We start from the raw sequence: 26,570 nt of genomic DNA on the forward strand, positions 1-26,570 counted from the left end.
AAGGTCGAGTCGGTTTGTCACGAGTCGATGGAAGGATCGATTCGAAAATGTGAAAGCAAGGGGCGGTCGCACCTTTCCCTGGGGAGACTAGGGGAAACCACCGAATACAATGATAGGAATATTAAATCTCCGTCCCTTCCTCTCTTTGCACGCATCTAGACGACGGGAGTAAAAAAGAATCCTGACTTTTCCGATATTCGAGCTTTCGAGGCCGACGTCACAGGAGACGGGGCGGCGAAAAAGGAAGTACAGGCTTCCTGCAGCGGACTGATGAAATTTTAATAATCTCGTAATTTGATAAATAAATTGAACCGCGAGTTGTCCGAAGTGTAATATATCAAGAAGATGAAATGACATCGAGTTCATTAAATGAAGAAGAATGTCAATTTCACGATAAATTTGACGGCATCCATAATGAGTAATTTCGTGGTCGATCTGGCATGCCGGCATTAAGTCCGCGAGATATCTTGCTTTGTTCTACCAACCGAAACGAAATTAAATTGTCGATACCCATTTAGAGCCTGTCAATAGTCATGCACCGATCGATATGGTAATCAGGAAATTGAAGCACCTCGTAATGCAACATTCACCTCACCGCAGAAGCCGGGCGGGAGTAATTTCTGAATGGAACCTCGGTTTCGCTCCTCGCCTCCAGACTTATTTGGCACGTATTAAGAAAACCGGGAAGTCTAAAAAGAAAAAAAGAAAATCATTGAACGGACGAGATCTGAATTTTCTTAGAGGAACAATTTCCGCGGACTCATACTTTGTTCTCAGGATCGTAACGAGAATATTCCAAGTTTCTTCCGTAAACATCTCGACCTCGACGCGATCATCGGTGAGGACTCTGCGTCATAGGATTTTTAGCTCGCCTTGGTTCGCTAAAATGCGGTAAGCATTTTCCCGGTATCAGCTCCCTCGGGAAGCAGATCCTGTGCTAAACTGCAACGCTCCTTTCCTCGAGGGTGGGACTCTTCGGCATAAAGGGTGCAGGGGGTGAGGGGCGGACTCGATCCCTTGGCCGTTTTAAAACAGTTTTACAGCATCGGTGCAGCATACTTTTACGGCTAGTGCAGCTGGCCCATTAAAATCTTCGAACCCGAGGTAGCGGCCGCACCCATACGTGCGGGCTGTTAACTCGGACAAGGGTGGCGCCCTATCATCGTAAAATTATTCCTCGCGATAGTCCGCCGGTTCAGGACGTCCGTCGTCCGGGGTACAGGTCGTTCCATTTACGAGTGGGCCCCTCTGTTTCAGCTTAATCGATTTCAGTCACTTTTTAACGAGCGATTCCGCGAGGACTGCCGCGACTCGCGATCTGCTTTTTATCGGCGCTCCTGGTGGACGAGCCGATCGCGATGGGACTTTATTATCCCCTTTTTCTCGCGTTATTGTTTCCGCCGGAGTGTCGCCTTCGGACATCTTCCGGAAATGGAGGGTGGACTTGAAAAACTGACACTTTGACGGCCGTTTAACGTTTCCGGGCGCCCTTGGGCCGGCGTCGCGGAGGAATATCGACTCGCGCATGGTCTGCCGTTTATTAAATTCAACTTTTCCGCGCCCACGTGGTCCTTTATAAATCGCAGCGGGGAAAGGGGCGAGCAGTCTTAATTCCGTGCGAATATTCCTGGGGTACTGTAATATCATTTCCATGGAAACGAAAATTCATGCATAATGCCGCAGCACGAGAAAACGTCTCCGCATAATGTTATTAGCTCGACCTAAACACGCGGTGGACACGTGTCGCGTACATATGAACGCAATACGTGTCGATATAAATCCTTCGCATTGCCCGTTGAATTTTTCCCTCGATACGGTTCTCCTGGCCCTTTCCTTGAACGTTCTCCGTTCTTTCCGGGGATTTCGACGAATTAACTTATTAAGGAGGTGTGCCGCTATCGGCTCGATATATTATTTCATTGCATAAAACGAAGTTCACTATTTGGTAGAATCGTATTTTCGGCGAATAAAGGTCGAGGGAGGGCCTCGGAAAATGTTTCGCTTCTATTTCCATGAGCGCGTTCTCCGCAATTCCGACATCCCCCAAAATGGCGACGTGCCACTTCGCGGTACATAATTGCGGAAGAGGACGCGTCGTTTCCGTTCTTACACTCCCCGGGGAATATACTTCCGTATTACCGGAGTCTCGATATTAATATTCATTCCCGCGTCTCCGGTTTCCACCCTCTTCCTCGCGTTTCTCCCTTTTTCGGCGAGCTTAGCCGAGACCACTCGGCGTTTCCCCGCGAAAATGGTTGCCGGGTTTCTAGGACTTCCTCAAGAATCCGGGCCGAAGTTCTCGCGGATTGCGTGTCGAATAAAAGCCCCCGGCTTTGGGGCGATTGAAAAGCCGGTTCACCCAGCAAACGGCGACACGCGTCGCAGCCGTCGACGCCTGCGTCCCGAATGGCTTCGATATTCGCCGCCATTGCTGGCAGCTTCGCGATATCGCATTTCGAAATTGCTTGTCGCGTGTACTCCGCGATACGTAACATATATCGGCGGGGAATTCTCTACTCCGCGAACCGGAGGCGGAGGGTGAAAATTTTCCAATCCTGGATCTTGCACTTTAAAGTATCGATTCCATCGAGATAATTTTATATACAAGGTATGAGCACGTTGCGCTGTACATCATTTTAGATATCGAAGGTAGACGCCGGTTGTCGGTAGAGTTCTCTCCCCGCGGATATATCCGGGGACCCTAAATCTAAACCGGCATAAATCCGATATGACAAACGCGGGGCTCGACCCAGTCAATTCGGCTAAGGCGATTCCGGATGCGCGTATCGAAGCCGAAAAGTCGGGTATTTCGAGCTCGGAAAAAGATGGGATCGTCCCCTCTCGGCCGGAAACCCGAATGCGGGGATTCCGAGGGAGGAAGGATAGAAAAGTTCCGGAGGTTTGGCCCGGCCGAAACCGGCGGGTGATTTACGTGCGGCGACCCGGGTCCGGGTTGCGCGAGAGGGAAAAAGTGGGCCTGGGAAGGAGATCTCCCGCGAACTCAACGAGAAGACGGATCAGGAAAAGTTCGGCGAGCCAATCACGAGCACCGGGATATCGAGCTGCCGATAAAAATGACGGAGTCCCGAACTTTTTCGCGGCCCTGCTCTTCGATCCGCAACCTATTTCCTTCCTTCTCTCGCCCCCGAGTCGCGCATAAGTCTGTCCTTTTTCCTCGAGGGAGGACGGCCCGTCGATCGGCGGGACGATCATTTTTCAAACGCAGTCAGATCAGCTGATCGATGGATGTAAGATTTCCATAAGTGGGACTATTTTCCCGGGGCTTTAATTGTATCGTCCTTATTTATGCGAAGCTGAAAGCGGAGAACGTTGTATCGTTATTAAATGAAGTGGGGCGAAGCGAGGAATTTATAACAATACTCACCGTGGTACCGGGGGGACGGTTGAATTTTCTCTGGCTTATAAAATAGGGACTCGACGATTCCGCGGAAATGTAACGCCGAGAAATGTCTAACCGCTCGTTTATTTGGTAACTCATAGATACAATTAGCTCTGATAATCTAGAAAGAAAGGACTCGACCTCGCGGCGACGTCGACCGTCCAAGAAGACGCGAGAAGTCGCGACGTCGCGAGCGCCGTTCTGCGATGGCTAAATTATTAGAAAAATACGGAATTTACGCGAAAACCTTTCCAAACGAATCGTCGTCAACTCATTCGACATAAGTTTACAGTGCGCGTGATATGGCCCCGCGACCCCCGCGACACGCTGGGCGGATCGATCGATCCATCGATCGAGGAGTGATCCGATTTCCGAGGATCGATCCGTAGCCATCTAAATTTCAGGAATACTCGGTCCCTTCTCCTCCACTTCCCTTTGGATGTTTATTTACAAGGGCTGGTCGAGGATTTTTATAGACTCGGGTGGGCCGATCGAATTTTCATTATTTTTCCGCCGCGAGAGGAACCCGATTTTCGCCGACCTGTCTCGAGGGCCTCGTGGAAGATGATAATGGACACAATTAAAGTTACGTCACTTCGTTGATATGTCTCTACTAATCCTTATTTATTGTACGCCACCCGCCGCGTTCTGAAGTCCGGGAGAACGGCGCTGATACTCCTAAATTCCGACAGCCCTCTTCCACCGTTAATTTATACACACACCGAATGTCTTATGAATAGGTTTTTTTACTTTAGCTCCTCTTCTGCCGTTCGTTAACGGATAGTCGGGTTAATATTAACGCCGCGTTATTCCCGCGACGCGTCGTCTCGCACCGCCGAGTTAGTATCGGTTAGTATCATTGCTTCGCGATGGACCCCGAAGTTCCGACCTCGTTTCCATTTTTTAAATTAAATATCCAGGACATCTCCACCCCATCCCAAAGGAACATTTGCCATTAACGATTAGCCCCCAAGTTCTTTAAGAGCCACGAAACGATCGTTATTTTATTTTTTTTTCTCAATTATGCACAAGAGAGGGAGCGGTCTCGATAATTCCTTTCTCCGTTTTCATAACCCGTAATGGAATCGCAAATTAATATCCCCGGCGACATAATTCTCGCCCTGTTTTTTCGGGCCTTGGAGTCCATCGCGAAACCGCGGCGTCCCTGCGCAAGTACGAGTCATGGCGGAGCTAAGAGCGTCCCGCGACACTTTGCGTTACGTTACTTCGTGTAAGGATACGAACTGTATAAAACAACTATAAGCGTCTCGCTGGTCCTTCGATACGAGCTCCCGAAGTCGATCGTTCGATTTCCCGAACGTTTCGCGACGACATCAGGGCTTAAAAAGCGTCGGCGGTCGCGAAGACTCGGCGCGAGTCGGTCGCCATCTTGGAGAACGCTTCTTCGCATCAGGACCAGCAAGGATCGCCGACGATAATAAATTAGCCGCTAAATCGTCGAGTTTACCATCTCCCGGTGTCTCCGATACAGTTATCATGCAAATGCGCAATCGTTATTTATACGGTAATAATTCGTTAATATTTAGCGATAATCTGGGTATCTCTCTATCTCCCTGCCCGACGGCTTCGCGTGCTCGCTTCGTTAGTTAGTTAATTAGGCGCGTTGATTAATAGCGATTCCGAGCGCCTCGATGTCCAGTTCGGGAATGTTTCGCCGGGGGAGAAATCGCGAATTTTTTCCGCCCCCACCCCCCCTCGGCGCTCGGTTTTCTTATTTTTTTTATTCTTTTCGGAAATCGTTCAGGGTGGATGGCTTCGAGTCGGTCGTCGCCGCGCTTCCTCGTCGATAGTCGCTATACTTTCTTAAGTTAAAGTCGTTGGCTCTCTTTTGGGCGCTTTCCGAGGGTATCGAAGGATCCCGCCGATTCTCGGAGCCGCTCGTTGGCTCCTGTCAACGTCCGCTTCCGGGCACGGTCGTCCTCGAGGATCCGCTCGTCGACGGGCCTCTCCCGGTCCTTCGGCATCCCCGAAAAGCAAAGTGCTCCGTAAGACTCGCGTCCCTTGGGCTGCCGCATCGGCCTCTGCTGCTTCTTTTTTTTTTTGGCTTTTCAATGCAGAAAGACGCTTATTACGGACCTGGTGGTGTGCGGTGGCAAATCGGGGGCCTCCGGCGGGGCCCCCTCGTACCCCTATGCGGACAATCCTAATCGGTGTATCTTCGCGGACAGGAAATTGTGCAGCACGAACACCACCGGCTTCGGACAGCTCTCCAGGTCCAGCTCCTGGAATGAAAATTAATAGAAGCGTGGATTATACGTTTTTTAGAAGCATTCCCTAAATCACGAAGAAAGAAAAAAAATTTACCGTGACCCTCGAAATCGTATATATTTAGGAGGGAGTACTTCATCGCTTCTTCGGGTATATTTAAATAAGAGGGAAAGTTATCCACTTGTCAAGGAACCGCGGACGAGACTCGAGGAAGGATTACTAACAATTACGGTTATTTATCCTTCCGCCAGCGGGAAGATAAATTCGCAAAGCTTATTGTCCCGCCCGCGTATTTGAGGAAGTTTCAAGACGAATTCGCGGTCGGAGAAGTCCGAGGGAAAACTCTCTCCGGGTTGAAAAAACATTTTCTTGGCTGCCTCTCGTAATATCCGCTGAATAGGATCGGAAGGAGATTCCTCCGAGGGAGGGCACTCGCTTTGGCGTGTCCTGCGGGAGTTTCCCTCGAACATGGGGAAGATCGCATTAGGGATGAAAAACATTTACTTTGACATCACGATGTCCTGCGGCACTCGAACTCTCGTTGATGTACCGGGTGATCGAAAGTTAACTCTTTTTCCCCGGGAAGGGGGTTTCCCCGCTTTACGGGCGTTCGCGTAGACGATAAAAATAGGCATTGAAATAAATTAAATTTTTATTTTCAACGAGGAAAAAATTCACTCCTCTTAGAAGCACTGGATTTAACAAATCGTGCGCGTATCGTAGTGACGTTTGTCAAGGGGTTTTGATTTTATTTTCAGCGATATTTCTATATTCTCACATTTTACTTACAATTTCTCCGTCGTCCCCGCCGAATTCGAGCCAAAGGAGTCTCGCTCCGTCATCGGCGGACATTTTGAGTTTGTCGAAGGGTCTTCTCCAAAGAGGCGTCGGTGGAGATCCAGGACTTTCGCCGTTTCCTGTGACGCCGCGCGTCCCGGCGGCGTATAATGTGAATCCGTCTTCGTGGTTTATTATCAACTGACAGGACCTGCCTTGCCAGACGCATCCTATGGAAACGTTGCACCGAGATTGTAAATGCATTACCAAATGAATCCCTCTAACCGATTATTAGTATTTTTTAGAAGTGGAAACGCAATCTCAGTCGCTCGAGGTGTTTCGGGAACTTGTACGAAAGCAAGGAGAATGCATGCGAGACGGAGCGCGCGAAGAAAAATTAATTAATAATTAATTTCCAATTAGGCGGGCAATAAGGAGAGAAAAAGTGGCGGGGGTCTAATAGGAAATTCATTGGAGGCTCTTTTTGGCCTCATTTTAAGACCCCGTCGTGTCCAGCGGGGCCGCCGGCCTACCGGCAGTTACATTATGCAAATTGGCCCGTGTTGAATTAAATCGAAGAAAAATATTTGTTCGCGGTGCCCTCGGGGATTTCGCGAAAATTTCATAGAGAGGGCAAGCTCGAAAAGTCCGTGCTAAAATCCGTGTGAAAATATATTACTCCGGGACGTGTCCTCCCGAGGGAGGTCGCTATCATAACGAACCTAATCTCCTGGTAACGGTAAAGTAACGGAGGACTCAGTCCGATTAATCCGGAAACCTGTAGTTGCCAGGATAGGAACGGTCCCCGAGGGCCCTGCGTAAGGCAGAAATTTGTTCCCTTCCGGGTACGTGTGTAGAAATTTAATGAATAAGCTCTTTGGATACGACCGTGTTCGGCTCGGTTATGGCTTCGAAATTCGGGATATTAATTGCAAGGTTTCTCGAGTCGCAGCGACCTGGATTTAATTTCAGTTTGACGAATGTCGGGACGCTTTGATAAGACCCAAGGCCGGCCTTCTAGAGGGTCGCGATAAATCGGAGGGGGATAAAATGGCTAATCTAGGACTTGGCCGAGGCTCCACTTTTCCATAAGTCACGGATTAGTGAATTCAAATCTACTCCTTCTCGCGAAATGTACCACTCGAATGTGAAATCATTTTGTTTGGGATTTAAAGGGTTCACTACGAAGAAGTACCGAAATCGTGGGTCGGCTGATCGAATTTTGGGGAGGTTGCCGGTCTCAACTTAGAAGAGCTCGACTCGGGGTTTCGGGGAGAGGAGAGAACGGCAATCTCGTGGCGAGGTTGGATAAACGTATTTGAATAAAGGACAAACGAGAAATTCCACTCGCGGAATCGCGCTCGAAACTTGAAGCATATTTCCCGGGTCCCGGTGGAACTTGGAATGGATTTCTGCACGGGCGGAATGTAGCAACGGTAATGTGTTAACGCCTCGGTAGCACACTGTGGGCCTGTAAACTGATATCTCGCCGTTTTCACGCTTCCGCCAGTGATATCGGCCCCGCAATCAAATTTAACCCAGTTGCATTTCTTTCCCTTGGCGTTTATTTCCGCAAGTCCAGATTGATTACATCGAGCGACAGGAACAAATGAGAGAAACGAGGCGAGGCGGCCCCACGCGGTTTAAATCCTACCGGGGAAAAACAAAGGCCGAAATTATTGGTCCATCAGCGCTTACAGACGACGTTCCAAAAAATTGCGCCGCGGCCTGGCCTGCGATTTTTCTCTCCGTTCTCCCCTCGGGCGAATTAAAACCGGGGAGAAAATTTCCGGACCTCTTCTACGTATCATCGGAAGTACTTACGGACGGTGTACTCGCGAATCGAGTACGCCGCGGCGTGACAACCTTGCACGATCGCCCGCGCCCATGCGGCCAGATCGCGACGCGTTTCCGCTCGCAGGTGATGCGTGATAACGCCATTGATAGTCCCGACCCGGACCGCGAAGGTGGCACCGTGCTGGACCCCGGCGTTGCTGCTCCCTGGTGCTTCGTTCTGCCTGCTGGGCGAGGAGACGAGCCTGAAACGGGGAAAAAGTGGCGTCACTCGTTAAAAGAAAAAATACTCCAATCGAAATAATATCAAAGATAACACCGAATTGTATACCGCGATATAGTCTCGAAGATGAAAAATTGGAGCCATCGGGGCCGAATCGCGAATTTATCTGCGGATGGGGGTCGCTCCGGCGTTAAAAGAGACCGGATATGGATTTTGAGTAACGCCACCCGACAGGTCCTGCACCTGCGTAACGTACGAGGTCCTTTGGGACCGATCGAGCTCGAGTGCCTCCCAGGATGGTCTGGACCAGGACCGATAACCTCGTTAATCGCGAATTCGCCTACTCGCGATCGACCATTCCCTCGTTTGCCCTCGTCGATGCGCGTCGCTCTGCTCCGATTGGCGAATCCATCTTTCCGCCTTTTATTCGCCGCAAAGTCGAGGGACAGGACTCTTCCGTAGGTTATCCTTGGCTTTCGGGCCTGTCGATACGCAGGATCTGCCATGGCAATTTCCTCCCCCGGTATGTCTCGTTAGACGGTGTACTTATTTTTTCAAGCCGCTTCATCCCCCGAAGAGGCCGTCGATCCGCGCTCTCCGGGCTCTAGTTAAAGTTTCACGTTCAATATCGGCGAATGCTCCCGTTACCCGGGAAAAAAATTTCCCGATAACGTTGTCGATTCTTTTCCTGAGAGATATAGACCTTCACCGGGACGCTGCGAATTAACGGGAGACTTTATAATTACTGGCAAGTATCGCCGGTATTTAAATTGATCCAGGGAGGTCTTGAGTTTTAGCGGAAATGCGTGGAGATTTAATCGAGGAAACGGAGCTCGGGGAAGGAACGTTACTTTTTTTTTCTCTTTTTCCTGCAAGATGGATACTTCCGCTGGGAGTTTGCGAAGTACCGAGAGACTCTGAAATTACATCCAGGTATTGGTTATATTTAATTTGAAGCCGGTTGCTTTTTGGATATCGCGCGGAAATGAAGATTCAGGGGAGGCACCGCGATGAGGATTTATGGTCGTAAACGGAGGTTTTCTGATCCTGGGACACGAATCCGCGCGTTAGGGACTCCTAGCAGTGCCTGTCAGTAAATAAAGACGCTGAACGAGAACGGACGCCACCTCGTGATCCCGGATCCGAAAAGTTTCCGCGAGCTCGGAGAACGTCGAATCACTTCCGATTTGTCCCGCAGTATAGCCCGTTTAAGGCGCGTCGCGACGCCGTCGCCGGACCTCTCGGGACCACTCCGGACCTTTGGATGTTTTGCGGACTCCCATTTGAACTCCCTTCCCAGAAAAACGCACTTTCCGTGTATTATCCCCGGACATTCGTCCTCCTCTTTTTTGCCTCTCCGCCTCCTCTCGGAACTACTTCCAACCGGAGTTCAATTTTTTTTCCTCGGTCCAGAAAAGGAGTTTCCGGCGCCGCCGAAAGAACCCGTCGGGTGGAAGACCTTAAAATTCCCGGCATTTTTGAGCGAGCATGCGATTACCTCCGAAAAAAAAAAAACTACGTCCGCAAACTCGTGGAACGGCTCAATATGTCGCCGATCCAGCGGAAATGGATTTTCAACGTTCCATCTCTCGAGCGAGTCTCTTTTCTCCTTGCGCCATTTTCTTCCCTTTTCCGAGGGTATTCTCCTTTGACCCTTGCGCGCACTTTTGAAAGACACGCGGAAATTTAGAGCCGGCGCGGTTTCGAGGCGACCGGACAAGGGGGTCGGAGCGTGCTCGAGAAACCGAAGTAGTTTCCTAGGAAGGGAGCGAAAGAGGGCGAGGGGCAGAAAAGGAGAAAAGGATCCGGCCGAAAGGGAGCGGGAAGAACGGAGAACTTTATCTTGTTCCCGCAGGCGAGTTTTTCCGGAAGCAATTACGAGACAATGGGAAGACACCGACCGCGGCGGAAAAATTAACGCGTGATTACGCGCCCCCGGAATTCGGGACCATAATGGCGGCCGAAAGTGGCGCGACCCCGGAAAAAGGGGAGGCGAACGTTTAATGCACAATTATAGGGGGTCGAATTAATTCCGACCCGGAAATTCGAACAACCCCCCAAAATGGGGATGAACTCGATGTCTTTTGGGGGGAAGTGGGCTTATTAGGGTGGGAGATTTAAAAAATCCCACGGGAACGAGTCGCGCGACAAAGATAAGGCTGTATGCATACTAATGAGGGAGATCGTCAAGGCGCGGACCGAGGGGGGCGGAAAAAGCCAACGCGGGGGAAAAAACGGCACGGTAATTGCCGTGGCAGTTGGTATTTCGGGAGGAATTTCAATTAGGACACCAACGCCAAGGGGAGGGGAACAGGAGGAGGGACGTAACGAGATGGCGGGTAAAAGGTGCAGAGGGTTCTCCGGTTCGGGATATTTGCTAGTCCGAGAGCGAGATGCGATCTGGATGGATGATTTGGATGCTGGATCGGCCACGCTACCGACGTTATCGATCGCCTAGATAATTTGGATAAGTATCGCCGGAAGATCGCGTCTTCGGGTAAACGGTTCAAGTCGAATTTCACCCTCGAACTGGATCCGGGTCCAATTAATTTCTCCAAGGCACCCAATTGGAGGTCCTCTGCTCCCTCGTCCTTTGAGATTCCTCCCTTGGGATCTGAGATCGCTTTTTAAAAATCACGCGATGAATCATCCGCGGTAAATTAGGGTCTGCCTCCTCCTTTAAGCGGTTAATACGCCGGTGCCAATTTCCGGCAATTACCTCCAAAATTGGAGGAGGGGCTCTCGTTCCGGAAGGTCTCCCAGGACGCGGGGGTCTAACAAGTCTGTAACAAGTAAGTCTGGCCGCTGGTGGCCATCTTGGAGGAAGCGCCGGGACCTCGCCTCAAAATCCGGAATATCTCGCTCCCGATATCGGTTTCGCTTTCTCGAAACCGTCGACGACGTCTTCGATAATTAATGCTCGCTCCTCGGGGCTTAATTCCAACGTTCGATTATCGAGAGCTCATCTTTCGCTCGGTAATTGGAGAGGGCAAACGCTGCGACACTTGAATTTCGGCATCTCTCGCGACTATCGATTAAACGGAAAAGGACGTAAAGTATAAGAAAAATCCAAAGAGGCGCTGGTCAAATCCACCGAACTAAATTCCTCCTCTGCCAGTGAATCACTCGCAGAGGATCTGCACCCGAATGTGCATTTTTCCTCCAGGAGCGGTAAGTCGCGAGCAGAGTCGCTTCTTGGTCCCGTAGACGGAATCCCTTGGGATAGGACGCGCCTCCCGGGGACTGTTGACGACGTCTTCGATAATTAATGCCCGCTCCCAGGGGCTTAATTGATCCGGTTCACCGTTCGATTATCGAAAGCCCATCTTTCACGCCCCCGCCCCCGAAGACGGCGACCTCCTTGCGGAGCTTTTCCAGCTCCTGGATAGCCCCTCGCACCTACAAATTTTCCATTCGGCTCTGCCCCCCTCAGCTTTTCCTCTCGAACTCCCTCTACGCTTTTCCAAATCCCTTCCTCCTCCCCCGCGGCCCGGCTTGCCCCTCTGTCTTGCGGTTAGACTTTCATGAACCGGCTCCACGATTCGATAAATCCTCCCCAAGCCGAGGGATATCTCTTCTTCCTCTTCTCCTATCTCTTTGCGAAGGCGAACGGATACCTCTGGTACCGGCTTAACTGGTACCTAACCGGGCTTCGTTATCACGCGTGCAGGCGGAAATGATAAGGCTTTCCCGAAAAAAAATGACCCGTCCCCTCAAAAGGTCCTACGTCTCCCTCGGTTTGTCGCTCGACATCGTTATCCTTTTAACCATTTACTTAATTTTTCGCGGTACCGATGTTATCGCAAATTGCACAATGTAGCGTTGGGAACACCGTTCCTTCTCGGGGAGACAAATCGCGATCGGTTAGCGACGGATGACGCTGTCGGGCGTCGCGGCGTCGCGAAATCCACCGCGATGGGGCCGGCTTAACCTCAAAATCTCTGCTCGATCCATAAAACCGTGATGCGTGGCTCTCGCGTGAGACCGATTCGCGCGTACCGGCGAAATCGCACGCGTGTCGCGCGGCGAACCGTCCATTAATTTGGCCGCCGGTCAGGGAGGCCGCCCCCGGCCTCCAGCTCGGTGATAAATAAATAGAACCCCCATAAAATATGCCCCTTGCTAGCTCAGCTATTCCGGGCTCCACCGCAATCGGCAACCTGTAGACGTGGTTCCGTAGGTGCGGCCAGGACGCACCATCGGGAAAATTCCACCGAGATCGATCCCTCCGACAAATTTAATTCCCGTTGATTTTTTTTCCCGCTGCAAGATATGGTTTCTAAAATTTACAGGATTTTTTTATAAGCAAGATTTAAGAGTACCGCGGTAAAAGAACTTGGATAATTTTTTTTTTTGGAATTCACGTTTCTTTCACCTTTATCGGAATTCTGTGAAAATCGTGCCCTTAACGACTGCTTCCGTTTCCGGCTAACCATTCGGCACGCGTTCTCTACAGTTTCGCCCGGAGTTTATTAGGACACGGTCACAGGGGAAATCGTCCAGATAGGTGGGTGAAGCTCGGAACGTGTTCGGGATTGCCCCGGACAGGATAAAGGGAGGCTCGATCGGAGCTTTTCTGCCGCATCCTTGGAAACGTCGCTGAAAATCGGGTTCGGTCGGCGGAAGAGGGGGGCGAATAATTAGAGTCTCGATTCCATCAGCCGTGATATTTTTAATTCGCGTTCAGGCTTTCAGAAATACCTCGGAAGTAGCTCCGGATTACGAGGACGGTGATACCGATTACGCGATCGTCCTCGGTCTTCCAAAGTGGGTGGACGCGTCGCCGCCTCGGGAACTCGTTATGCAATCCCGGAAGTGACGATTGCGCAGGGCGTCGCGGCCTTCGGGAGGGAAAGACACGGCACTCTGTAAGTGGAATCGTAATTACGCGTTGGCGTGCAATGACCGGTGCATTAACGGAATTGCCGAGGCGACAAAGCGTTGCCCGCTACCCAAATGGGATGCCGTATATCGAGGGAGACGCGCACTCCACCGCAATAATGCCACTGGACCGATTGCGAGGAAAGAAGGGCATTAAAAAAATTGATACGTCCACTTCCGGGGCGCAATGGTTAATTCTCGCCCCGTCCTATTAACGGGATGTACTCATTTGTCCCAGCTTCCGTTTCGGGATCTTGGATGAGTCTATTCCGGGGGGGTTGCTTAAAAATACTCGCGCAAGACTTTGTTGGAAATTAAACGACTCGCAATTAAACGAACGGGAAAGGAGGCGGTACCGAGTCGAAGGATTATTCCAACTTCTGCAGTCGAGCGAGGGGACCGGAAACGGTGCTCGTCGCCGTTCGTCGATACGTCCAAAGTTTAATAAGCCTTGTCGTGTAACAAATGCACTTGGACTTAACTCGGAGGGAGACTCGGGGAGGTTCGGAGCGGAGGTTAAACAGGGGTAGTTGGAGTACCTTTGCACGCGTCATACCGACAGGGGTTACGGACGCGCGACGTACGTAGAAGCTCGCTCGTATTTGCAGATCACGTACAAGTTCGACCCGGTGCTCGGAGGCTCGTCTGACGAGGGTAGCTCGGCTCGGCGATTAATCACTTGCTATTAATTAACCTTGCCCCGCTCCTCCCCCACTACCGTCCTCGGTCGTCGCGCCGGTTACTCCGGATACTCTTCGGCTCGCATTCGGTATCCGCGATGCCGACGCCGACGTCAACGACGAAAGGTCGATCGGATCTCGACGTCCTCGGAGTTCACGCGGGATACCGACCGGAGAAGGGCGGTGGAATTTACGTCGATTTAGGATTTAAAAGGAACCCTATCGAGGGGTAGGTCACCCTTTCGCCGGACACGTGACCCCGCGTTACGTTTGCTGGGGCGTTTCCATGGGGTGCGCGGGATAACGACCGGCCGATGCGAATGTCGACGGTTAATGGTCTTAATTAAAATGGCGGGGTAACAAAGACCGCTAACTGCCCTAATTCCGCATCGGTAATCCCGGGGGCCGGATTCAAAAGGGTGGGAAAACTCGCGTTCTCTCTCCCATCTTCGGTCTCCGGTGCGTTTACATCTCGCGATTGCGGGTTACGACGCCCTGGCCCCGTCTCTACGGCGTCCCCTCGAATCCCACATAAGCTAACGCAAAACGCGGGGCGAGATGAACCGCGTTATGGTAATTAAAGAGATCCCCGCGATGCGCCATTCTCCCCCGCAGTTTTCACCTCGATTACATCGGAAAGCTTTTTGTTCCTCCTACGTGTCGTAAAGTTTACGACGACCCGCGAGCGGAAGATGGGCTCGAAAGCAAGATGGCGGTTCCAGGGGATTTCGGGGAGCATTATGGTTTTTACTTACTTACCGTATAGGAGCTGTCGCGCCGGAAATATACGCAAAGTATATCCCTTGGGGTGTATATTTGAAAAATATGAATTTTGTCCCCACGGTATTTCTATCTTGAAAATAATTCCCCGGGGAGTATTATTGATAATTAAAAATGGAAGGTAGGCTGCTGTCGAAAAAATGTGAAAATCAATTTCGTTATCGTTAACGATCGTCGACGATACCTTGTGGCGATCAGGGGACAGGTGATGCTGGGAGACGCCCAAGCTTCGGGGCTCCAGGGTGCGCACTCGTAGAGCCTCAATTCGCGACCGGAAACGGCCCCAAATACGCTGCGCCATCCCCCGGTGCACCCCAGGCCGAATCCACTTCCGGCCCCCCTGGAAGTGCTGGCGCTACTTCCGGCCCCGTCTTCGCTGCTCTCGCTGCTCGCTCTGCCGTTCTGCAAATCGGGCACATCATTCAGGAATCGTTCCAAACCGCGATACGAAGTCGATAACTTATCGAGTAATGGTTCCAAGTAATGGGACTGTAAACCTGGGCAGAGGTACATTTTAAATGTCAGTTTCGCAATTTGATGTCGCGACGTTTACAGGGTACGGTAATTCGGAGCGGAGTGCATCCATCGCCGTTTGTACGAGCTTAATTATTTTCTGGACAATTAACGTTTTCACCTGGGATTATTTATGATTTTCGTCGGGAAAAGCTGGATAATGCTGGGCCACCGTTTCGGGCGCCCAGGTCCCGCAATTTGCAATTACCCCTTGCGCGCAAATTGACACTTGAATTCTGAAATCTGCACCTCCGTGGAATTTAAACGGCGCCTTTCACGCGGCCCATCGACGGGATATCATGAAGTGCATTTTCATGGAAACTATTCGCGAGCCACATGTCCAGAATTTCAATTGGAATCGTTGCGCCGAGCCTTTGTGTCCGTGCAATTTAGTCGACCTCTACCGATGCGAGCATCCCTTTCCAAGAGGCTTCGTTATATCGGGATCCTTTTCAAGGGTTTTTGCGATGCTCCCATCGAACGTCAGATCCATTCTGCCGGTGCACCCCGACGGGGTGGATTCAATCCCCGGCTCTCTACCTCGATTATTTGCATTCGTCATTAAATGCGAACGACACCTCTCTTCGATTTATCCTGCCGAGGGTTTAGCATCCTTCAAATGTTTAAATCCCGATGGGACCGAATCTTTCCCTGCCACCCTTAGGAAGTGGAAAATGGCGCCTCTCTGAGAAAGGAAGGGCCCGTGGTTAACGCCCATCGCGATATTTTCTTTTTTCCCGCGAACAATCGCAGCCAGAAGTGCCGCGTAAAGCTGCAGTAAGGACATATAAACTTGTAAAAAGAGGGCCGACGACAAAGGGAACGCCTCGCATTAAATTTGCAAGAACGCGGAAAGGTGGGTACGGCAATACCCGGGAACGTTAACGTTTCTGTAATTAATGCGCACCGCGTTCCGTTGCTTCGCTTCATATTTTAACAATGCCAGCGGTAAAGCTAACTCTCGAGAGGATTTTCTTTTTTTAGTAATCCGAATTTTTTGGGGACTCGCGTAATACACTTTTTCAATCGCGCTCGTGGGGGGTGTTTCTTTTGCTCGGTCGTGAGGTAATTAAAAAACTAAATTGATCGCCGGAAAATTGATGGAATTCTCCGGTGCTGATTAACACCGGTGTACATGAAATCCATCCCCTCGCCCCCTCCTCCCCCCCTTTTCCCACGTAAATTCAATCCTGGTTTCGCTGCACCAATTTGCGCTTCCGGTCAGATCTAAACGGCACCGTTCGTTCGATCCGTCGATCGGAGGTCGCGATCGATCGTTACACATCGATGACTATTTCCGTTGTAATACATTCTTCGGGAATTAATCTCCCCCGGGTCGGTTATTAGTGCAGCAATTAGAGGCACCGCGCGTCTAATCGTTGCTCCCATTCCGGCAATTATAACAACCCCCTCTCCCCAGCGTTCATCAGCCATTACTCGGTGTAATTTCATGACGTAATTATATCAAGCCCTGACGAATGCGAGAGAATTTGCCGCGTTTCACGGTGACGTACTCTGATTGCCTAAAAAGGGGCGCATTGTCTTTTCTCTCCTAATCCTTGGAATTTTTTTTACCCCGCCTCGTAGATGCCGTAAGTGGCAATTAGACCGATAAGGATCCATACAGGGTGAGAACGGTAACGACACTCCTTTGGAACTCAAATTTCTCACGAAACAATCGACAGACGCGCTGATAATAGGAAGCCATCGGGAGCGAGAGCACGCCTCCGTTATCGTCGACAAACCACTCAGACTATCAATCGCGCATTTTATCGAACCGGTATCGCCTACAACGGGACCGCGGACGCGTAATCGTCCTCTTCTCCCGGACACGGGTGGGTATAATTAAAACACCAAAGTGAACGCGATAAAATCGATGAAATCCTCCTGCTTTGATTAACGCCGATGTACGGGAAGCCCCCTTTCCCCCGTGCGAGCCCTCCCCCTAGCACCGACTTTAGGGTATCGACGAGTTCGGAGGGGTTGCGAATTTCCTTATCGATTTATGATCGATCAGCTGATTGGGACGAGAGAGCCCGGTGCGTCCCCCTCTTCTTCTCGTATACGGAGATATACATATTATATGCGTAAAATGCGTTTCCCACGACCGAAAATGTGAATCCGAATGTTTTGTTCCCCGGCGAACATTTCTCCGCGAGTCGCAATTTCCACAGGGCGAATTACATCTCGACAAGATAACGAAACGCGGGGACGATGGTTCGCAAAAATCCTGGAATAATTCCCGATTAACGGCGCGGGTCCATCCCGGGCCCGCCGTAAACCCAATCCTGGTCCTCTCTGCGCCAATTTGCGCCCTCGGCCGAATCTAAACGGTACTTTTCGCCCAGTCCATCGGGTCGGAGGTCGCGAATTACATTTCCATGGAAACGCGAGAGCCGCGCCAAAATTGGAGCGTTTTGCGGGCGCGTCGCGCGCGCATTGTCCCCCGCGCTTTCGGCCCTTGCATTTTTCACCGGCCCATCGCGGTTACGGCGAAACGGGGATGCACTCTGCTCTCGACAGGACGACAATAAACGCGCCCCCACCATTGTTCATCGGCCGGGGTCGTCATTATCACGATTATCGTTATCAAGGTCGGAGGGGAGGGAGGGGGGCGCAATTTTTATTATAATTCTTGTAAAAATGATTTCTAGAGCGAATTCCCAGTCTGGAGATTGGAGAAACGTCGACCCTTCGGGGTGGTTCGCGAAAGTGACACCCCCTGGCTCGTCGATCGCGATCGATCTCGATCGGATTTAATCGGGTCCCCATTGTTCGCCCCGCGGCCGCAAGACCGAATTTCATCCCCGCTCGCGATAACGCGTTGTAGGCAGTTTAAATCGCGGCTCGTTTATCCACCGACTGTGTTATGGCGGGTCATTTATGGCGGATTGGGAATTAAATGCCGCCCCGGTGATTGGGTCCGACAGGGGGGAGGGGAAATGATGAGATTGGATTTTTTGGCCGAGGGGTGGGAAGACGTTCCGCGAAATTGCAGGAATTCGCGATGGGGTGATAAAGGGGGCGAATTTTTCTAGGGCAGCGAGAGTGATTTTTATCGGACCGAGCGATAACGCGCTTTAAGGCGCCCCGGAATCGTACAGGGGGGTATAATGTCCGATCGCATTCCATAAAGTTTAATGCGAATAGTATAACCGGCACTAAACCCCGGACGGTCCGAAATTCGGGGCGGCGATTACCCGATTAATAGATATGGCGTAAAATTCTCATTTATCCGGGATATATCCGCCGATCCCGGGAATTCGAGGGCCGACGACGCCGGCCGCACCGACTTCCGCAAGAATTCCGCGGCCATTTCGAACTTGACGCATAATCTGGTCCATTTCGGGAGCGGAATCAAACTTTCGCCCGAGCCACCCCCTCTCGCGCGAGCTTCGGGTGATTCCCTCTCCCCGTCCCATCTACAGGGGGTGCATCCAGTCCCATTGTCCGCTCGCCCCCAAAAACGGCTTATCAGGATGGGCCGGCGGTCCGAAATTACGCGAAAGCGCATCAAAAACCATATCCGCCTTTTTCAGCGCCGCGTCACCCGGCCGGCGCGGCAAAAAATCGCGAGAAAATAGGAAAAATGAAAATCCCGCGAGGGGGTGGCCGCCTCCCAAAGGCGGCCCTCAAAAGGACGCGCTTTTATCGGACTTCCGAGCGGGTTAACAGTCCCTGCTTAATTTCCCGGGAAATTGGCCCGTCACCCCGAGCGCGAATTCCGCCCTTCGGAGGATTTTGCATTTCGCCCCCGCCGTCACCCGCCGGGGGCGAAACCACCCCTAATGCATTCTAACCGGAACCTTTCGGGACGCACCCGATGCACGTCTCGAGCTATACGGTCTTAATAGCCTTTAATAATGAAAGGGATAATGGAGCATATCCGAGAAGGACGAAGCGCGAAAACGGCTTTGGGGCGACCGCCCCACTCCCCACCGCGGGGGACGACGTCTCTCTCTAGACGGCCGACTCGAATGGAAATCTCGGGGTGCTCCCAGGGCTGGGGGTGGAAAAGAGACGGCATAATGCGAGTTCCGTGTCGTCATTCTTTTTGCCGCTTCGCGAATCGCCGGGGAACGGGACTCGAGTGGCGCTTTAATTAAGCGAACGAGACAGCGTGTAAGGCCTGGGAAGTGGAGGAAGACGCTCTTGAAAAAACCACCCTCCTCGACTCCTTTTTCGAAAAGAGTGTAGGCAACCCCCAGCCACCTAGGGGGATGCAAGATGAATCGACGCCCCTTACGGGGGTGGCTCTAAATCGCCCGTGTGGATCTATGGAGCAGGTTGCGACGATGGGTGCGTAATTTGTCCAATGTTTGGATTTTTGTTAATAAAAATTCTTTCGGTCGATTGGGGAGATTCAATGCGCAAATGGAATTAAAAAATGACGTTCCCGTTCTTGCGTGGCGATCACGGTGAATTTTATTTTCTTCGCGGGAGTCTAAACTTCGTTATCGCCGTTATCGGTCTCTTCTTTAAGCGGTTCCCTTATTCCCTGCCCAGCAGGAAGCGGGATGAAATCGTATCGCGCTTTCCACTCGATATCTCGAGATACCGTCGCGACCGGGGCTAAAGGAATCGTTATACGTCCAAGTTGCTTTTAACTTCCACCGTCTGGAACGTGAATCAGGGACGGGGGCCGGGGGAAGACGCTCTTGAAAAATCCACCTCGCTCGACTTTTCCCGAGGACAAAGGTGTAGGTGAGTCTACGTATTCACACGTCCACCTCCGAGGGGGTGCCGAAGACGAATCGACGCGATTTCGGAAGTCCGCTCGCGAGGGGGAACTTTAAATCGACCACTTTAAGTTTCAAGCACGGGACAAAATCAGGCCGGAGGCCGAGATATGCCGGCATGCGGCTCGAGAAATATGACAGTTGTGGGAATAAAAATGGAGACGTTATCGAAGCCCTCGGTAAATCTATATAAAGCCGCTCCGGATGACTTGGACGCGCCAACGGAAATTATTCGGATGACGTCTCCGGATCCAGAATTTAATCGGGAATTAATTCCACGCGATGTTTTAAGCCAATGGGGAATTAAAAGATGCAGTTTCGTGCACTTTTATGTTCCTTAAAGGGGTGGAATGCATACTTCCGGTGCACCGCTTTGTTTCATATTTAATTTCCTCCTTCGCTATCACCGGTGTTACAAAGGCGGGGACACTTTCAGGGAGCTCGGCATTTATTGAATAATTCAATTAACCGAATGCAATCTGGATTCGAGAAATAAAATCGGCAAAACCTGTGCAAAGTGCACCTCGAACTTCGACGGCATTTCCGCCGTGTGAATGGCGTCGGGCCGAGCATTCTCGACACCCCCTCCTTCGGCCGGAGGGAGGAAGAGGGCGAATGGAGGAAAAGAAAGAGGGAGACAGAGAGAGAGGGAGAGTGGTTCGATCTTTTTCTCTCCACCTGTCGATGCCTTCCCACTTCGCCTCTCGGGAGCGTCCACCTCCGCGCACTTCGCCGCGGTTTGCTTAGCAATGCTGATGCACCTGCACTTTATTGAGTCGCATCGGACACATGCAGAGGGGATGCATCCCTGGAATTAACCAGCCAGGCCGTTGGAATTTCTTTGGCGCGACCCTCCGATGATTAAGGATTCAATTTCCTCCGGCTTGGTGCGTTAAAAAAGGGGTCAGCAAAAACAGCAAAAATAGAGAGGAGGGGAGAGAGGGAAAAAAATCCCGCGAATTCGTTACTGCAAGTGCACTCGCCAAAGGGAGTGCACACCCCGCGCCTCAACAATCTCATTGAGCTCTTTAGAGCCGCATCCGGGCTAAAACGAGAAATGCGGTTTTCGCCTTTTATACCGTTGAGACGGAGCTGCGCCAAAAATTTAGGTCGACGGTCGAAGTGCGCTGGATACTGCAAAACGAAACCGGAGTACTCTCTTTCGGGTCTCAAAGAATCGCGACAGACGTCGGATAATTCGCGCACTCTGTTGCGAACTTCGGCGGAGGGGGGTCGTTCGTACGATCATTTCCCAGGGCGCATTTCCATGGGGCGATTTTCAGGAATTCCCTATTACGAATACGTGTTAGATAATTTTTTAAAGATTTTCTAAAATTGCGCCTCGGTCGTCGCGTACTTGGCGCGAGGCTCTACGGTCCCGCGGGACCATGCCGCGCATTTCCTGCATTTCGGGATTCCCGTAGTGGATGTCCCCTGGGTATTCGCGGGGGTGCATCGAGCACGTTCGCTCGAGGGGGGCAAACGGCAAAGGGGAGTTCCGAAGTTCCGCTCGCGGGGCGATGATCGAGGGCGGAGCGTGCCGGTGGCGGGACGAGGATCAAAGTTTGCCTTTAAAGCCGGCGATATTTCCCGCAATAACGAGGGACGCGGACGACGAGGAGGATAATTAATAACGAGCCGGGCGATAATAAAAAAAGAAGTGTCTCCGAGCCGGGAAACTTGGCCGATCGTTTCGGGCCGCGTTAACGACGCCGGCCGGCGCGTCCCGCGGCCGCGACTTACGCCAATGAATAATTTATCCCCCGATAAATGACTTAATAACGCCAGAGGTAAGTAAGCGAGAAAGGCGCGTGAAATATCGCCGAGGATCGGGAGAGCCGGAATTTCGCGGTCTCCGAGGGAAAGAGCCCTTTTTCATCCCTTCGCCCGAGTCCAAGGAAATCCGCTCCTCCTCGTCGCGCGGCCCAGATGTCGGGACTCCAAAGTCACCCGCTCGTTAATTAAACAGCCGTTCCATATTTATATTCACTTTCGGGATGAAAAAGCGCGAGGGCCTAATTACCGGACGAAAAGGTCGGGCACGTCCAAAGACCTCCGCGCCCCGTAAGGGAGGTGGCTCGATAGTTATCGCGCGTTATCAGAGTTCGCCGGGGACTCGTTTGTTCCTTTGGAAGGAAAAAGCCCGACGCGGCCCGAATAAGTGCGCATCCAGGTCTCGTTCGGCCTAATCAGCGTAATCAGGATGCGCGCGTCCTCCGCCGGGTCGGCGCTGACTAATGAATTGAAAATGGTTCGGATATACGACGGCCGGCACCCCGGGAACACTTCTCCCATTCAATTTAACCCGCGATGGAACAGACCGGGCCGTCCGATAGTGCATGATTAATGGACACCCGGTATCTCTCCGCGGTCGGGCGCGACGCCCGCGATCGCGACTCCACCGGGACGTATTGCACACACCGAGACGCCCGATATTTGATCCCGACGCATTCAATTACAATAATGGACCGAGTGCGAAGAGCCGGAGAGCCGGAGAGCCGCGCCGAGGCGAAGGCAAGCACTCGGGGGCTTCTAACTTGGAGCGGCCCTCGAGAGATCGCCGAGCAAAGTCGACCTTCGATTCCGGCCCGATTTGCCGAGCTCTCCGATCGATGAGCAGCCACCCTCGACCCCTGGATAAATCCTCCCCCGGAATCCCTGGGAACGGGCAAATCTCGCGTTTGCGCCGCCGACTCGGGAAAACGAGTTTTCCGAGGGCCGACCAATTAGAGGGATGGACCGCCGGACCGCACCAGCGATTTTCGCTGATCTCGCCCGCCTGGACTCGACCGCTTCGACGGGGCCTTAGATCGAAGGAGAGCTACCGATTGCGCGATAAAGTGCCGATTCCCGTCCGACGGGAGCATCAAAGGCCCTCTTAGCCGCGTTAGGGGAAAAAGAAACGCGGAAGACTTCCTCGGCTGCCGGAAATCTTGGGCTATGAGGCGATCGCACGTGACCGTCGGAGAGCCCGACTACTCCTCCATCTCCGGCTAGAGTCTAGTTTACGCGTGAACGTGATTCGCATTCGACTATCGTATCTTGCGGAAACGTAATAATAGACGGGGAAAAAAAATTAAGGTCTTCCGAAAAAAGAATACAATAGGTCGTGCGGGAAATTACTTCGGTTTCGCGGTTCGAGACCCGACGGCTCGTTTTCAAGTGAAATTATCGCTCCGCGGGATTTTCACCGGAAGGATTTGTTCGCCGGGTATATTTTCGAGTTTACGTCGCCCCGTGAACCCGCGCCGCATCCCCTTTAAGGGTGGTTCCATGTTTTTCCTCAACGTGCGCGCGACGACCACGACGACGACGACTTTAAAACGATATCGTTCCTTTCCAGTCGCTTGCGCGAAAGTGTCTCCGCTGGAAACATCGCCACCATGGTTCTCCCTTATACTTTTACCCACCCCCCGCCCCCCGCCAGCGCCTTACACCCCCGTCTAGCGATACTTCCTAATGTACTTTCCATTAGAGCCTTACTTCGCGCAGCAATGACGACGCCCACCACCCGCGGGGGTGTCGTCGTGACGTAATGACGCACCCCCGCGCGTTTACTTTGCCCGCGACGTCGACGCCCCTGGATATCGAGACGATCTTTCAGTTCTAGCCGACGCATTTACCCCTTCGATCGTCCTGGATACTCCTCGTTCTCTCTGCCATTTTGAGAAAACTGCCTTCGGGACGATTTACTGCTCGGGAATTTCCCGGCGACCCTATCCCACGGAAAGGAATGCTAGGAAAATTCGCGTAAAAAATAAAAAAATGTCGCGAAGGGTCTCGTAAGTCGAGCTACGGCAGGGTGGATTTTTCACCTCTCCTTTTTAGGGACACCCCCTAATGTATTTTCCATTAGGGCTTAATATAACGGGGCTGTCGCTCGGTCCCACGGGGGTGTCACTAGGTTGTAACGATACGCACTTATTTTATACGCGTCTATTTCATCCTTGACGTCAACGGCCAAGGATAACGGGGCGACCTCTCGATCTTGCGGGGTATTTTCACCCCCTGGTTTTATGTCCACCCGCTCTCGTCGTTTTACGGTAATTACCTTTAAGTCTTGGGTTCCCACAAGGGTCTGAATTGAAATTTCGAAATTTCCTCGCCCCGATTTCCGGCCCTAGAAACTCGACCCTTCGTGCCGGGGGTTCGCGAACAAATTAGCGGCGCCTCAGACGCAGTCTCGTCATTCCGAGGACGAGTCATTAAACCGCGCGATACTTCGGAGGAACACGCGGCCCTGGATCCCGGAATTGGCCGTTCATCTCGAAATTGCGAATGCCTGGGTCATGCCACGCTTAACGAGCCGAGAATGAACTTAAGTAGATGTGGCATGCGCAACTCCGGCGGGCCGACCGCACGTCTGCTCGTCCACTGTCAGACCGAGGACAGACAATGTGGTCTAACCGCGGTTTTCGGAATGAAAACTGATATCAACCCCTGGGATCCCTAGGCCCTTACTTCCGGGGAAGTTTCACCCCGTTCGTTATCGTAACTGCCAAAAAAATCTCGTTGCACTTTGGATAAAAAAATTAGGCACCGTGCTCAAAGAAACATCATATTGATGACGAACGACCCGATTCCGAAGCGAAAGCAAGGGGAGCAAATTTCCAGGACCTGGGGCAAGGACCCGATCATCGCTATTCCCACCCTCGAGGACCCCCTTAAAGATGCCCTCTGAATGCTCGAATTGTCCAGCTCCGCAAATTACGCGGATAGCATAATTTCCCGGAGACCCCCCGACCAAAGCCGCGATTATCCGTCCACGATCGGCAGATCCGGCTATTACGATAATCGCAATTACGCCGATCATTGACCGAGACCATTTCGCTGATAACGGTTATAGGTATATGAACGTCTGACAATTCCGACGGAGGCTTTCGCGCTTTTTCCCGACTCCCGGGCACCCCTACCCTTGCTCGCGCCTCCGCACGTCTGCGAGGACTCGTTTTATTATACTTTTATCGTAAAACGTATCAGGGTGGCTGAAACAATACGTTTATGGTAGTTTTCAGCGGTGAATTCGCGCTCCAGTTGCGCAAAGTATATCGTTAACGCCGCGATGGCGTACTTCGCGGGGGTCGAGGGGGGGCGGAGGGGGTGCGTCTCGTATTTCCGAGGAGAGACACGGAAAGTGTGCTGATAATGCCGGGATTTATTGTCCGAGAGATGGCACCTATGATTTGTTACGGTGGTTAAGGCGACGATAAGACAGAAAGAGGGTAATGTATGAGGTTGATCGTCGGGGGAGAAAAGGTGGTGAAAAAGGGAGGCGATGAAGTATCTCTTTAAATCAACTTTTTTTTCTCACCCCAGCCCGAGTATATTCGAGGTTTAAAAATTCCGATTTTCCAAAAATTACGCGACGTACCCCAAACTGCAGGAGATAAAAATTTAAGGGGAGTAAGTGGACCATAAGTCAGCCACCTGGCTCGACTCCTTGCTTTGCACGTAAATGAATTATTTAATTTCCCCTTTGATTATTGCATCGACCCAATGTACCCGTCCTTCTCGCACCCCGATAACGATATTTGCCCGTCTTTCTCGTTTCGGGGCCGATTTGTGGTCGCTCTAATTACCCGCTCCGAATTCCCCTTTCGAGTCGGTATGCGCCCGTCAAAAGGATGGACGGGTACCATAGGTGCACATGAAATTGCGCACCCATGTCCCCCACCATACGAGTACCCTCTTGTGTACTCGTAGATCTCCAGATTCGCGATACACCCCCGAGGTCGGTTTTGCGCCCAGGACCGGGCGAGGGCGGAGATCCGGGTCTGCTCTAAATCATCGGGGCTAATTTCGCCTAATCTTTATGCCGGCAGTAAAATTATAATTCCGCGTAAATAAGGCGGTATCGGGCTGCAAGATTAATAACAGGTGGAAAGCTCCTCGGGAGGGGGGCGAGGAGTTGCGAGGCTGGCGCTGAGCCGCAAAATATTTAATGCCGAAAGCCTACCGCTTCCCACCTTTACATACCTCCCCCCCTGTACATACATGCGCCGCCCTATGTACTCGAGTTTTCTGCGCGTAAATGCGTTTCCGCATTACGTGTTCGCCTCGGCCATGTAAAGGGGAAATATGTATACGTATGTGGAGAGTCGGAGAGAGAGGGAGAGAGGCATCGGCTCTTCGCTCGGCCACGGGGGTGTTATATTTCGGTTAGACCCCGTGTGCACCCTCGGCCTAGCGCACACATGGCCGACGGCAAAATTCTGCCGTGTTCGCGTAGAGTTGTGCGGAATTAAATTGGCGTGCGCGCACTTATGTGCTAGACCCGTACACTGGTTAAGCTGGAAACCCGTTTAACCCGCGCGACACCGCGCGACACCGCGCGACAACGCGCGACAGCACGGTGACGTCCTCTCGTTGTATAATCCCGCGAATCCACTTAACCCATGCTGCGTGCACCCAGCAGTTATCTTTCGAATTCAGCATCCGGTAAGTGCCTCAGTGCCCCGGAAGTACGAATGGCGATACCAAAGATTCGGCAAAAATGGCAGGTGCAATTTTGCCAGTCCCTCGAAACCGCACGGTATCGATCGTCCGGTGAAGGA

At 51.8% G+C, this 26,570-nt stretch overlaps 1 protein-coding gene across 4 annotated transcripts in view; it reads right to left on the reverse strand.

Annotated features, from left to right (window-relative positions):
• Nucleotides 1-3,388: 3,388 nt before the first annotated feature.
• The window catches only part of LOC105698870 (beta-1-syntrophin), a 205,221-nt gene continuing 182,039 nt past the window's right edge, over nucleotides 3,389-26,570 (reverse strand). For 3 of the 4 annotated variants that reach the window (XM_012423476.1, XM_012423475.1, XM_012423477.1), the window contains exons 5-8: nucleotides 14,949-15,166; nucleotides 8,231-8,445; nucleotides 6,419-6,636; nucleotides 3,389-5,643 (exon numbers count right to left, since the gene is read on the reverse strand). In XM_012423476.1, coding sequence (XP_012278899.1) covers nucleotides 5,551-5,643; nucleotides 6,419-6,636; nucleotides 8,231-8,445; nucleotides 14,949-15,166 — 744 coding nt within the window. In that variant the 3' untranslated portion in view covers nucleotides 3,389-5,550. The remainder of the gene's footprint in view (nucleotides 5,644-6,418; nucleotides 6,637-8,230; nucleotides 8,446-14,948; nucleotides 15,167-26,570) is intronic. The other variant, XR_001103965.2, reaches the window with a different exon arrangement.

This window comes from Orussus abietinus, unplaced genomic scaffold, assembly GCF_000612105.2.
Source record: "Orussus abietinus isolate OABI.00-Male unplaced genomic scaffold, Oabi_2.0 scaffold12, whole genome shotgun sequence".
Taxonomy (NCBI): Eukaryota; Metazoa; Arthropoda; class Insecta; order Hymenoptera; family Orussidae; genus Orussus; species Orussus abietinus.